General features: G+C 31.0%; 1 protein-coding gene, 1 long non-coding RNA gene and 1 pseudogene across 4 annotated transcripts in view; 1 reads left to right on the forward strand and 2 right to left on the reverse strand.

Moving 5' to 3' along the window:
* LOC145288008 (uncharacterized) overlaps window positions 1-12741 on the forward strand; it is a 167041-nt gene that overhangs the window by 145023 nt on the left and 9277 nt on the right. For both annotated transcript variants that reach the window (XM_080136009.1, XM_080136010.1), the window contains 5 exons: window positions 879-955; window positions 3728-3781; window positions 8985-9107; window positions 10281-10383; window positions 11640-11873. In XM_080136009.1, the coding sequence (XP_079992135.1) occupies window positions 879-955; window positions 3728-3781; window positions 8985-9107; window positions 10281-10383; window positions 11640-11873 (591 nt within the window). The remainder of the gene's footprint in view (window positions 1-878; window positions 956-3727; window positions 3782-8984; window positions 9108-10280; window positions 10384-11639; window positions 11874-12741) is intronic.
* The window catches only part of LOC145288017 (uncharacterized), a 133545-nt gene that overhangs the window by 18054 nt on the left and 102750 nt on the right, over window positions 1-12741 (reverse strand). Inside the window, exons 2-3 of one of the 2 annotated variants that reach the window (XR_013869251.1) lie at window positions 9448-9544; window positions 6877-7005 (exon numbers count right to left, since the gene is read on the reverse strand). This is a non-coding gene — a long non-coding RNA (uncharacterized LOC145288017). Of the gene's footprint in view, window positions 1-6876; window positions 7006-9447; window positions 9545-12741 lie in introns of those variants that run through there. The other variant, XR_013869250.1, reaches the window with a different exon arrangement.
* Window positions 10942-11058, reverse strand: LOC145288322 (5S ribosomal RNA; annotated as a pseudogene).

Below are 12741 nucleotides of genomic sequence, written 5' to 3' on the forward strand. Positions count from 1 at the left end.
GGGGTCAAATTTGGGGTGAAAGTTATGAATAGTACATAGGGCTTGAGCAAAGCCAGGCAGATCTGCTAATATATTAATTTAAAAAAAAAAGCAAAAACAGGTTGTGACACATGCTACAATGGTTATGTTAAATAAACTTATTTCATTTTGACTTCCCTTCTGTTTCAGAATGGTTTTATTTTTAATAAAATGTTATAAATCGGAACATTTTTTTAGTTTTTAATTTGAAATATTTTTCTTCAGAATTATTTTATATAAAAAATATATTTATGTAGAGTTAAAATTAAACTGGAATTATGTAAGACTTTGTTAAACAGAAAGCAAAATTCGAAATTGACATAAATTTAACATAACCAAAACAATCCTATTAATATTTTTCTGATTACATTAGTGATAGGCATTGTTAACCATTTGGACCCTGACCCAATTAAGCAATAATCAACCAAAAAGACAGTAGTCAATTAACAAAATTATTTGATAACGTATTATTAGAAAACCAAAATATCGGATGTGTTCTTTATAGCTATGTTGCTAAGGCCAAATATATCAATGATACAAAATTGGAAGAAATATTTCATCCTTTTTCGCTAGACACAATTGAAATGTTAATAAAAATAGAAAACGTTATTTTTAATTGTTTATTTAAATTCATAAAAAAGTCTATTGGCAAAAATTGTTTTTGAAGAATATTTTCTGTTGACAGTTTTTGGCATTGTATGAAAGTTAGAATTACATAATTTTTTCATTCCAATTTCCATTTATACGAGAATTTTAATCTGCTTGTCACAATCCAAAAAATGTTTTCAGTGATTTGCTTTTCTAATTTATCTAACATTAAAAATGTTTAATGGAGAATATTTTTTCTTCTCTTTCTCTAGGTACGTGTTTATAGTGTTTTGAAGCAACAAAAGAATAAGTCGGTCCAAGATACGATAGCTGTTGAAAAACAAGACAAGTTAGTATATTTTTCAAAACATTTCTTAATCTTTCTATCATAGTCAACCAAGCACTTTAACGCTTTGATATACTGTAATCGTTTTCAACAATTTGTGAATTTGTTTCTTTTGTTAGCCTTATATCATCTATTTGTTTTTATATGTAACTAAAATACTATTAAAGATGAAAAAAAAAGTGCATAGTTTTAGTTTAGAAAATTTATTAACTTAAATTTTTAAATATTGAATATTTATTAAAATTATTGGTTCTTGTCCAGAATTCCCCCTATATTAAAAAAAAAAAAGAAAGAAAAATCTATGATGTGTGTACCTAATGAGTAAACAAAAATATTATATTCTAAAAATCATGCAAATTGATGAAGTAATTTTATTTTTAAATGAGAAAATCAAATTTTATGAGTATCGGAAGAATGCCTGTCTTGCCTGCCATTTTGAAAAAAAAAAAAAAATATCTGAAGAGACAAACTAACTCAACAATAATTCATACTTGGGAAAGCATCATGTTTTGATAAGCTTCTGGGACTGACTTTCACTCCTGATCTGAAATGGAACATATACATCAAATCTGTTGCCAAGATTGCTGGAAAAATGGTTGGGTCATTCTACTGCTCCAGTAGATATCTCACTGCCGATGCAATCCTCTATCTGTATAAGAATTAAACATGTCCTAAAATGGCGTACTGTTGCCACATCTGGGCAGAAGCTGCTTGGCATACCCTATATTGCTTCAAAACCTAGTAGGTTATGCCCTTTTCTCTTCTCTGCAACCTCTTTCCCACAGAAGAGACGTTGCAAGCTTGTCTCTGCTCTATTATTTTATTTTCATCGCAAGTGGTTGTCTGAGCTCCAATCTACTATATACAACTACTATACAAGATTTCACCCACTCTCTAACTGTGCCTAAATCTAAACGCAGATTTCATGACCCAAGCTTTTTTTCCAGAACTGCCCGCCTGTGGAACACTGTTCCACTGACCTGCTTCCTGGTTGAATACAACAGTCTTCAAATCCAATGTAAACAAATTCTTGCCGAGCTGTCTCCATAAATAATCAAATTCTACCCAATTTATACCATTAACGATTACTACACTAATACCCTACATTCATTAACCCTTATCCTTGAGCGGCCTTTAGTTCTTGATAAGTAGTCCCCCCCCCCAAAAAAAAACCCTTTTACATCTATTTTGTAATGCCAACGAATTCTGATTAATCGGGTCCTGGATATGACCTTGAACTATATCCGATGGTGAGGCCCCAGCTTGTGGGCTTTGGGGAGTGTGGAGCCACCCTTTAATTGCCATTGCTCCCAGGTCCACTCTAACCCGGAGTGGTAGTGCCTGTTAGGGTCCCAACTATGTGTTAAATAGAAACAGACTTGGAAAAAAAAATATTCTATTAAAACATTTTTCTTCAAAATAACTGGATTCAGCATTAAATAACCTGAAAAGGGTTGATATGCCGTAAAATAAAAACAACCAACCAACTGATCCATTGCTTGAAAATCAACTATTTAATCAATTTATGTGATTTTTAGAATATTATATTTTCATTTCATCATGGGTATGTACATCTTCCAAATCACATCCTTACATCATTTGTAGACATTTATGCTGATGACACTACCATTTATGGTAGCACATCTAAGACAGTAAACGACCAAGTTCTCTCCAATTCTCTCTCCTCTGATCTTGAGCACGTAGTACAATGGGAAAAGGAGTGGCTGGTTACTTTTAATGCATCTAAAACCAAGCTTCTCTCTTTACATCATCAACATTCTGATCCACATCTGGCATCAATTGAAATGAATGGCTCTCGTCTTCAGGAGGCCTCAAGTTTTAACAAGCTTCTGGGCTTGACCATTACTCCTGATCTTAAATGGAACACGTACATCAAATCTGTTGCCAAGGCCGCTGGAAAAATGGTGGGATCTTTCTATCGATCCGGTAAATATCTCACTGCTGATGCTATTCTCTATCTATATAAGAGCCAGGTACGTCCAAGGATGGAATACTGTTGCCACATCTGGGCAGGAGCTGCTAGAAAGGACTTGTCCTGCCTTGATAGAGTTCAAAATAGACTTCGTAGCCTCGTAGAAGATGTCCTTTTCTCCTCCTTGCAACCTCTATCTCACAGAAGAGATGTTGCGAGTTTGTCTCTGATGTATCGTTATTTTCATGGAAAGTGTTCGACTGAGCTTCAATCTATGGTCCCCCCTCGCCAAACTTTCACAAGAAACACTCGTCTAGCTGTAAACACTATCAATAATTCCCCCCACTCTTTATCTGTGCCTAAACCTAAACGTAGATTCCATGAACAAAGCTTCTTTATTAGAACTGCACGCCTGTGGAATTGTCTTCCGTTTTCCTGCTTTCCGGCTGACTACAATATGGTTGTCTTCAAGTCTAACGTAAATAAGTTCTTGATGAGCCATTCCATATAAGTTATCAAATTTACCAAATTTTCATTACTAATGATTACTATATTGTCGAATTTTTACTGTACACTCTTTAACCCTTATCCTTGAGTAGCCTCTTGGCCTTGATAATGTGGTGATGCCTATGTAAAAAAACAAAAAAACAAAAAAAAACATCATACAGATTTTTCTTTTCTTTTTCAATATAGGGTTAATTCTGGACAAAAACCAAATTACTTTTATTTGAATTTTGGTTTTTATTTCAATTTGTTTAGAATTTTAACAGTTTAAAAGTAAATAAATAAAAAAAAAAGCTGATGTATTATTTGCGATTTTAAAACTTTTTTTGTTTTTATAGAGAACACATGGAAAAAATAATTGATCAACTGAAAATAAAATTACAAGAAACAAGGTATGAAAAAAGAATTCTTGATTATTTAATAGCATTAAAATTAGTTTAAAAATAATAAAACATATTTAAATATGTACTATTTTTATGAATTTATTGGGATGAGGATTGATAATGTATTATTTGGACTACTGTTCTCATCTTGAGCGTTATTTTCACCACTTTTTGGTCTGTAACCTCCAATCTTTTTTAGTTGTATCTTGTCAAACTCTGAAATCTGCATGGAAGTAATTCGCAATTGTATACTTAGTATCATCTGCACTGAGAATTGAACCTTCAACCTCGAAAAGTGTCAGTTAAAACAAAATTTTTACTTAGTACTTTAGCCATTGTGCAAAATGTCATGAGAATAACACTTAAAGATAAGTCCGAATAATTTAAATAATACAAATTACGCTTTTATTGTTTCATTTTGATGATTCAAGCAAAGTCATCTACATGCAAGAGATACAAACCTTCAAAGTTCTTTAAACAAAACCAACATTGCTAGTCAGTGTTTATCACCAATCATCATGTCATGGCCACAACAATTGCATGTTTATCTCATATACACAACAAATCCATTGTTATACTATGTCTCCAAAATGTAGTCATTTTTTGGGCATGGCATATTGCAACAGTGTTGGGTATTCTTTGATTTTTTAAAATTTTATTTTGTTTTAAAATGGGGATGCCAAACAAACATTCACTACTATCTCCTACATTCCAACTGAAGATTCTAACCATCCCTTTGTGCAATTGTTTGAAATCTCTATTGCACTTCGTTTACTGGGTATATTTGCCAGGTAATTTTTGAAATTTTTCTATGAGTTCAGTTGCTCGTATCATTACTGAAAGAATGGAGATGCTCCTAAGATTGCACTTTTTTCATGTTGTACATAAGACCTTTGTATTTTGTTATCTTTTCTCTCTCAATTCTGTTTTACCTAGCATCATTGGAGACACTAACTTCTACTAGGATTGCATTTTCTTGTCCCATATCACTATGTCATATTTAAAACTGTTTTCTAGGTAAATAACTGTAGGAATTGTATAGTTATAGTGCATGATTTATTTCCAATTGTTCTTTCTGGTATATGTTCCCATGGATTGCTGCTACATTTGATATTCAACTTTTTACAGATGGTCCAATAGAGATATTTATAGTAGCTGTTACCCAGCAGAAACTTACAACTGGATGTCAGATGGCTTACACTTTCTACTTTTGTGTGGCAGAACCTGCGCTTGTTGTCATTGCTGAAACCACTCCTCTTCTTAAAAGCATTGGTTATCAAGTCTTGATCTTGAGAAGTCATTATAATAATGATCCTAAACTACAACAAAATGTGTCTGTCCAAGTCTTGTTTGTTTTATATGTTGGATGACTTTAAGAAATTGACTTTGGTTCGATGTGGATATCTCATTTTCTTTTTTATCCTATCTTCCTGGAAGCTAATATAATAGAAGAAAGAAAAAGAAAAACAACAAATATTTGTTTTAGGCTTTAGTTTTCATCAAATTACAACATGCAGAATAGAAGACTTAAATGGCCATATTGAAAGAATGGATGAGAGGGAGGTAGAATGAGTTAAGGTAGAAGGTCTACTTCATAAGGTAAAGCTAAAGAAAACATAGAAATGATAAAACTAGACTTGAGGGAAAGAAGGATAATTAAAGACCTGGTTAGAGATAGGTTACTAATTAAGCAGAACCCGTGGAAACTCCACAGTAGTTGAAAATATCATCACATAAGAAAACAATAGAATGTCCTTCAATAGAATGATATGTGTAATATTAGTTCCGATCAGCTTATGAATTAAAAAAAATATATATTTTTGTAGACAAATATGGATAACTGCTTGAGATATATTATTACAAGAAATAGAACTAAGATACTGGCTAGCAATACATCACATTAGTATTTTAATCTGCACCAACTAAACATTTGCGGGCAATAACTACCATATTATTGTGACCTGCACCGACCAAACACTGGCTGGCTATAATTAACTTATTAGTATTGTGATCTGCACACTCCATATACTGGCTGGCAATACTAATAAGCTATTTATTGATGACCAGTGTCTGGTGAGTGCAGATCACAATACTAATAAGTTATTGTAATCTGCACCCACCAGACACTAGCCAGCAATAACTAACTTATTAGTATTAGTAAAAGAAGAAATAAACAAACTAATTGAACAACTTCCTAAACCACTAATTTTAACAGGGAACTTCAACAGCCACAAAATAATATAGAAAGGAAAAAAAAAACATACAAAAAAGGAGAAATTATGGAAAAAAAATTATAAACAACAATCTATGCTTCCTCAACTTAAAATCCCAAACACACCTGGACCCAACCTCTGGATCGTACTCAGCTATTAATCTGACATTATGCGACCCCTCTACTCTTCTTGACTTCACTTGGAGAATTTACGAAGATACAAATGGAAGTGATCATTTCCTCATTATAATTGAGAGTACCAATCTCTTGAAGAAGAGATTAAAAGATGGAGATTAAAAAAAGCAAATTGGGAAGAATTAAAAAATTTATGCTCTAAACATCTCATCCTAAATGAAAATATTCAAACAGCTGAAGATTTCTCTAACAAGCTAATTACGATAGTAGAAAAACGTATCCCTTTTAAAGTTACTCCATGCAAAAGAAACAAACCATAACTCGGTAAAGAATGTCAAGTGGCCATCAAACAACGACGTAAAGTACTAATTTCAAATTGAACCCACAAAACCTAATCAACTTCAAATACCAAAAAGCATTAGCTCGAAAAACTATCAAAGAAGCCAAAAGAAACTCTTGACAAAACTATGTCAGTGAATTAAACTTCTCAAATGAGAAATCAGCATGGAACATGTTAAGAAGCATGTCTGGAAAAAAAGAAACAAATATTAGTAAATAAACTAGCAAAATAATTTGCTGAGAACTCAAATCAAATTAATCCAAAATTTAAAAAAATAAAAGAAAATGCACTTTTTGCCCCATAGCGTTTGATCCATTCATTAGATTTTCTTGAAACTTGGCCAAAATGTGGAGACCATTGTTCTTAATATAAATTCAGTATGGGTGACCCTGGCAAAATTCTAGTTCCCATCTCTCTGGGACATTTAGGGCTATAAAAATATGCCTTTTTGGAGCTTTTTTTTTTCATATTACTCAAAAACTTGCTATGTCTATATATTGGTTTTCCATGATGCTGAATTCAAATCTCAAAATTCCATATACAGATCTGAAGAAAAAAAAAAAAAAAAAAAAATATACATTTTTCCAAAATAAATAGCAACAAAAATGGAACAACATCCAAAACAAATTATTTCAAATAAGATCCGAAATAGATAAATATATCCTTGCCCTCACAAAGTCCAGGAAAGAACAAGTTATCCTAACCTGGCTCAGCATAGGGCACATAAATCTCACACAATCCTTTATTCTGAACAAAGAATTACAATCAAAATGTGGTACATGCCAAACACCTATCACAGTCAAACACATCCTTATGGAATGTGAAACACTAGAAAACCTTAAAAAGTCTTTCTTCAAAAGTAATATGAAAAGTTTATTTGAATATACTAATATAAAAAGTATCTTTAAATTACTAGATGAGCTAAAGATATATCAGATCTGAATAAAGAAAAAGAAAGAATCCTAACAAAAAACATAACTGACTTTAAATAACTCAGAGGTTGATAGGTAAAAAAAAAATGAATAAATAAAAGCATAACATGTATATGTGAAACCATGTTTATATTTTCACTGAATGAGTTCTACGGACCCATCTTTTATTAATACAAAATATATATATATTTGTTTAAATTAAAACTTTAAATACACAGAAAAAAATAAAGTTAAATAAAAATATATTAACATTGACCCTACATTATTAGGTTTAAAGAATTAGAGTAGATTTTAAAAGAGACAAAAAAATAATTCCACCTCCATTTCAATTACTATGAAACTGCTTTTGTTACAACACCTCTCATATTCATGTTTGAACTAAAGTTGGACACATATCTGGAGAAGGAAAATTCCTAAAATATCATACGATATGGAACTTCCATTAGCACACACTGATGCAAATAAGAACATAATGCAATGTTAAAGTATATAAAAAATGCACATGTATTTTATTAATAAAAGACTAGCAGGACCTGTGGAAATTCCACAGGGGACTCCTTCATATGTAATATATTGATGTTGGTATTCCGTAGATGTTCAGTGTAAATGAAGACACTGATATTATTGTAGCTCTTTTGTTAAAACTTCAAAAGTATTTACCTAAGCTAGCAGGGATGCCCGGCATAGCTTGGTCATAAAGTACGCTTAAATATGATATTTTAATTTTTACAGATTTCATATATATTATTATAGAGTTAATGTTCTATTTTTATATATTATAAAGTTGCGATTTCAAAAATAAAAAATACATCTATATTACTTGGGTGCATCAGCTTGAATTGAAACCAAATCCCAAACTTATATATATATATATATATATATATATATATATATAAAAACTTTAGTTTCTTCAACTATAATCAAAACCGAAACCAAAACTTATGAATTCTTGATAAAATTATTTATAAAAAAATAGATCATTAAGGTGCTATCAGCTAAAATCAAAACCAAAACCAAGACATGAAGAATTCTTGATAAAATTATTTAAAAAAAATAGATTATTGGAGTACCGTTGGCTATAATCAAAACCAAAACTTATGAGGAATTCTTGGTAAAATTATTTATAAAAAAAAATTAGATGACTTAGTACCATCAGCTATAATCGGAACCAAAACTTATGAAGAATTCTTGGTAAAATTATTTATTACAAGAAATGGAAGTACATAACAATTAAATGACCCGGATGTAAGCGTGACACAGAAAATAACACACACGCTATCGTATTAATATAGAGATGAATCTGTATAGCTTGTTTATTGTTGTGTCTTGATTTGCTTCAGTTTGTGTTGATTCATTACACTTCTGCATTACATTGCCTTCTATAAATTAACTTTATATACAGACTAGACAATGCTTCAAACAAACTATATTAACCTCTTATGTTTTAACTGTAGTCCAAATAATACAAATAATATCAATCCTCATCTCAAAAATTCAGATACATCATGTTTTTTTTCTTTTTTCTTTAAAGTTTTTAATTAAGTTATGAGTTGTCTATATTTTCAAATTGCCACACTTTTTATTCTTTTTCAGCACTAACCTGACGACTTCAGTACAGGAAAATGAAGCGTTGCAAGAAGAACATGACAGATTGCTCCAGCGTCAAAATAAACTCTTACAAGATTTTCAGGACAAAGAAAATACATTTAAACAGGAGTAAGTTTTATTGCTGATGCATGACAAACGTAATGACTGATCAGTACAACTTAGAAATCGCAATCAGGAATGATTATTTAAAGTTTGTTTGGACAAGTTAACCTAAAAACAAAAATACTTCATTTTTTAGATGGGCGAAAAAAAAGGTGCAAATCGATTCTCATTGACATGTCTCAATAAGAACGGTTGGAGCTTGTCACTTTGAAAAGAAAATATTTTGCAATGTTGATATGTATCAAGTAAGGACTTGTCAAGCAAATTGATGTTACTGCATGTTTTTATGTGTACACATGGTAATGAGTTTGTTAACTCTAACAATCAGATTCTTTGTTATTCTCACCTGTTTTCATTAGTCACTGGCCAGGTTAGCTGACATCTAATTCACTTTCTTTTATTCATTTTTGGTGAGGGATGAGTCATTCTTCTTTGAGTTAATACTGAAAAGCAATAATAAAATTTTTTTTTGGTGATACATAAAATAATACTACATATATAAATACATGCACTGCATGTGAGTGTACAGTGTACTGGATATTAACTTTTGTCTCATTTTATCCTTGAGTGCACCTAATTACCGATGGATTACTTTCCAAGAACTTGAGTTGATTTATTTTTTTAACTCATTTTTCTTTTTCCTTCTCTTATTTCTTCCATACTTAATTTGTCCTGCTTTATTTTTTTATCCTATTTAATTTTTTTATCAGAACTTTATTGTAAGTTTGTTTTTTTTTTTTGAAAATTAAAAAATTTTTTAAAAAAGTTTTTAAAAACTTTTTAATAAATTAAAAATAAATTTTTCTTAATATTTCATTTTTTTATATATTGTTTTGTATATTCTTTTAGCATTTATTTTTTTCTCACCCTTTTCTCTTTTATCCTCATCATATTGCCTCCCCAATTTCTTTTCCAATCCCAATCTCAAAAATTTTTCCATTTCTAATCTGAATGTTTTCAAAGTTAATGTTGTCTTTTTACCTTTACTTTTGTATAAAAATGTTTTTTTCTCCTCTTCTGACAAAAAGCGTTTAGCTTCAAAATACCATGGCTTAAAGAGGTTTTTCTCTTATTCCTCTTTCTGTAACCCTTATTGACTTGATAATGTAATAAAGTTCTTATGTAACTTTATGCTATATCTGTGTATGTGTGTTTAATGTCTCTTTATTTAATTTTCAGTTTAGAAGATTTGGTTAAACAAAATGCAGTGAAAAATTCTGAATATGGAGAATCTATTCATCAGCTGACATTGCAGAATGAATCTTTGACTGTACATTTTAAGGTACAATTTTTAAAGGGCATTCATTCCTCTTTGTGGGTTGAATAGTTTTACGCAGGATCTCAAAAGTCATTGATGAGTTTCAGTTTTTAATAAATTTCTTTATGTTGCAGACAAATGTATGATGTCATACTGCAAGAGATAGAATGCAGTTGCCATGACAGTTGCTTTGGAGAAAGAATAATCTCCTGCAAAGACACTGTCACTTGGTTTTCGCATTCACTAAGCTTAACTAGCACAGATGTCTTTTTATATGAAGAACTAGAAATAATAAAAAGATTGTTGTGTGTGTCCAGAATTCCCCTTATATTAAACAACAAAAAAAATTTTTTTGATGTAAGTACAAATGATGGAAAGAAAATATCATACATTACAAGGAGGCTCCTTCAGTCTTTGACAGACTATAGATACCCACGAAGGGATGCCTGCGCGTGAAATTTTTGTGGCAGGAGGTGCGCAATTTCCAACCACACCTCTCCTGAGTTGACATTGCTAAATACCAACGGCAAGTGAAGTGTATGTTCAGGATGACTGGAAACAAATGCCAAGATAAGCAGAGAACACATACAGTGCCTAGAATTCCCAAATGGTCACCCATCTGGTACTAACCAGGCTCAACATTGCTTAACTTCAGTGATCTGACGAGAACTGGTGTGTCAATGTGATTATGCTGTATATGTACACTAAAAATTAAATAAATGGCTCAAATAGTTTTATTTTTATAAAGAAAATCATTTTTAAGAGAACTTGAGTTTTTCCAATGTCTCCATGTTAAAAATGTCACTCTAAAGTTTTGCAAGTTTGAATTATTTGGAGTTATTTTCCTTGTTTCCAAAATGGTGTAGAAATGTCGTTACAATTCATTTCCTTATTTAAAAATAAAACAACTTGATCAAGTGATTTTTAATATACGATATTTTCTTTTCATCATGAGTACATACATTATACAGATTTTTCTTTGTATTTGTTTTTTAATAGAGAGAAAATTTTGAACAAGCACCGAAATTGTTAATAATATTTTAGCTATTTTATAAAAATTCATTTGAAAAAAATAATTTACTTCAAATAACTGATGAGGAAGAAATTTAAACCTTTTCCATTTCTCTGCTAGTCTGATGGGGGAAGTTTTGGTAGCAACATGGCCCATCAGTTCTTCTTAGTTACAGACAAACAGTTTTGTCTGTTTGAAAGTTAATCATTTTTCAAGAAAGTGATCTGTTTTGTGTTGTATGTTATTGTAAGCATATTTTTAAATTCAGGAACAAATAAAAAGCTTAAAGGAAGACCATCGGAAAACACTGGATCTGCTCCATCAACAAATTGATATGGCAGAGAAGGAGAACTACCGATTGCAAAGAGAGCTACAACAACCACAGTATACAACCACAGTTATCCAGCGATCAAATAAATCTACAGAAAGAGAGCCAACTGACTCGCCGTCATCTGATACTCCTTTAGACATAGCTCGTCATGAGGAGCGGCAACAAGGGGAGGTAAGCACTGCATGAATTAACTTATATTGAATTATTTATGACATTAGTTTAACTGTAAAGTTTTATAACATTTTTACAATACTTTTTGTAAATATCATGAGTGGTGTTTATTGCTGTTTCACTGTGGGAAAATGTAACTCTAGGTCAGTAGATGGAGGATCAAAAAGCCAGTGTACAAAAGAAGATGATGAAAAAATGCCGGAGCAGCTTTGACTAATGTGCACCCCCCCCCCTCCATCTCCCATAGGAGCGTTTCACGCAATTAGTGATTAATCAACTTTTTCACAAAAAAAAGGTCAAGCCTAGGAGAGTTGAACTTATAGGACAGCATAGAACCATCCCTCAGCCTGACAGCAAGGCCATCTCTATCAAAATAGCTCATATTTTGTCGGACTGATTGTTGAGGATGTATCTCTGATTGGTATGCTTGCAATTTAAAGATGACTATTGGTCAGAAAAATTATTTTAAACATTTTTGTTTTTGATGTTTTTTTTTTTTTTTTAATTCTAGTTTATTCAATCCATTAATGTATGGATTAAAAATGTAATTAAAAAAAGAAATCTTAGTTTTTCAATTACCATCTGATGAATCAAACCAATTTTTTTAAATTAAATATTTACTTAGTAACTTTGTTCAAATAGATTTTGACTTGAAAGTATGAAGATATCAAATTAAATAAAAAAAAAATGAGCAGTTAATGTGTCTCCAAACATTTTTTCTATGAACAAGAATTGTTGGTTTTGAATATTTTGGATAAATAAAACAAGTTTGATTGTTTAAAAGTATTAACAAAAACACTGTTAAAAATCATCAAAGCATTTTCATATATAATCAACTTTGTAATTGATTTTCTTAAAAGCTGTCAAA

Source organism: Euprymna scolopes, chromosome 11 (genome assembly GCF_053919585.1).
Source record: "Euprymna scolopes isolate OS-2025 chromosome 11, ASM5391958v1, whole genome shotgun sequence".
Lineage (NCBI taxonomy): Eukaryota > Metazoa > Mollusca > Cephalopoda > Sepiida > Sepiolidae > Euprymna > Euprymna scolopes.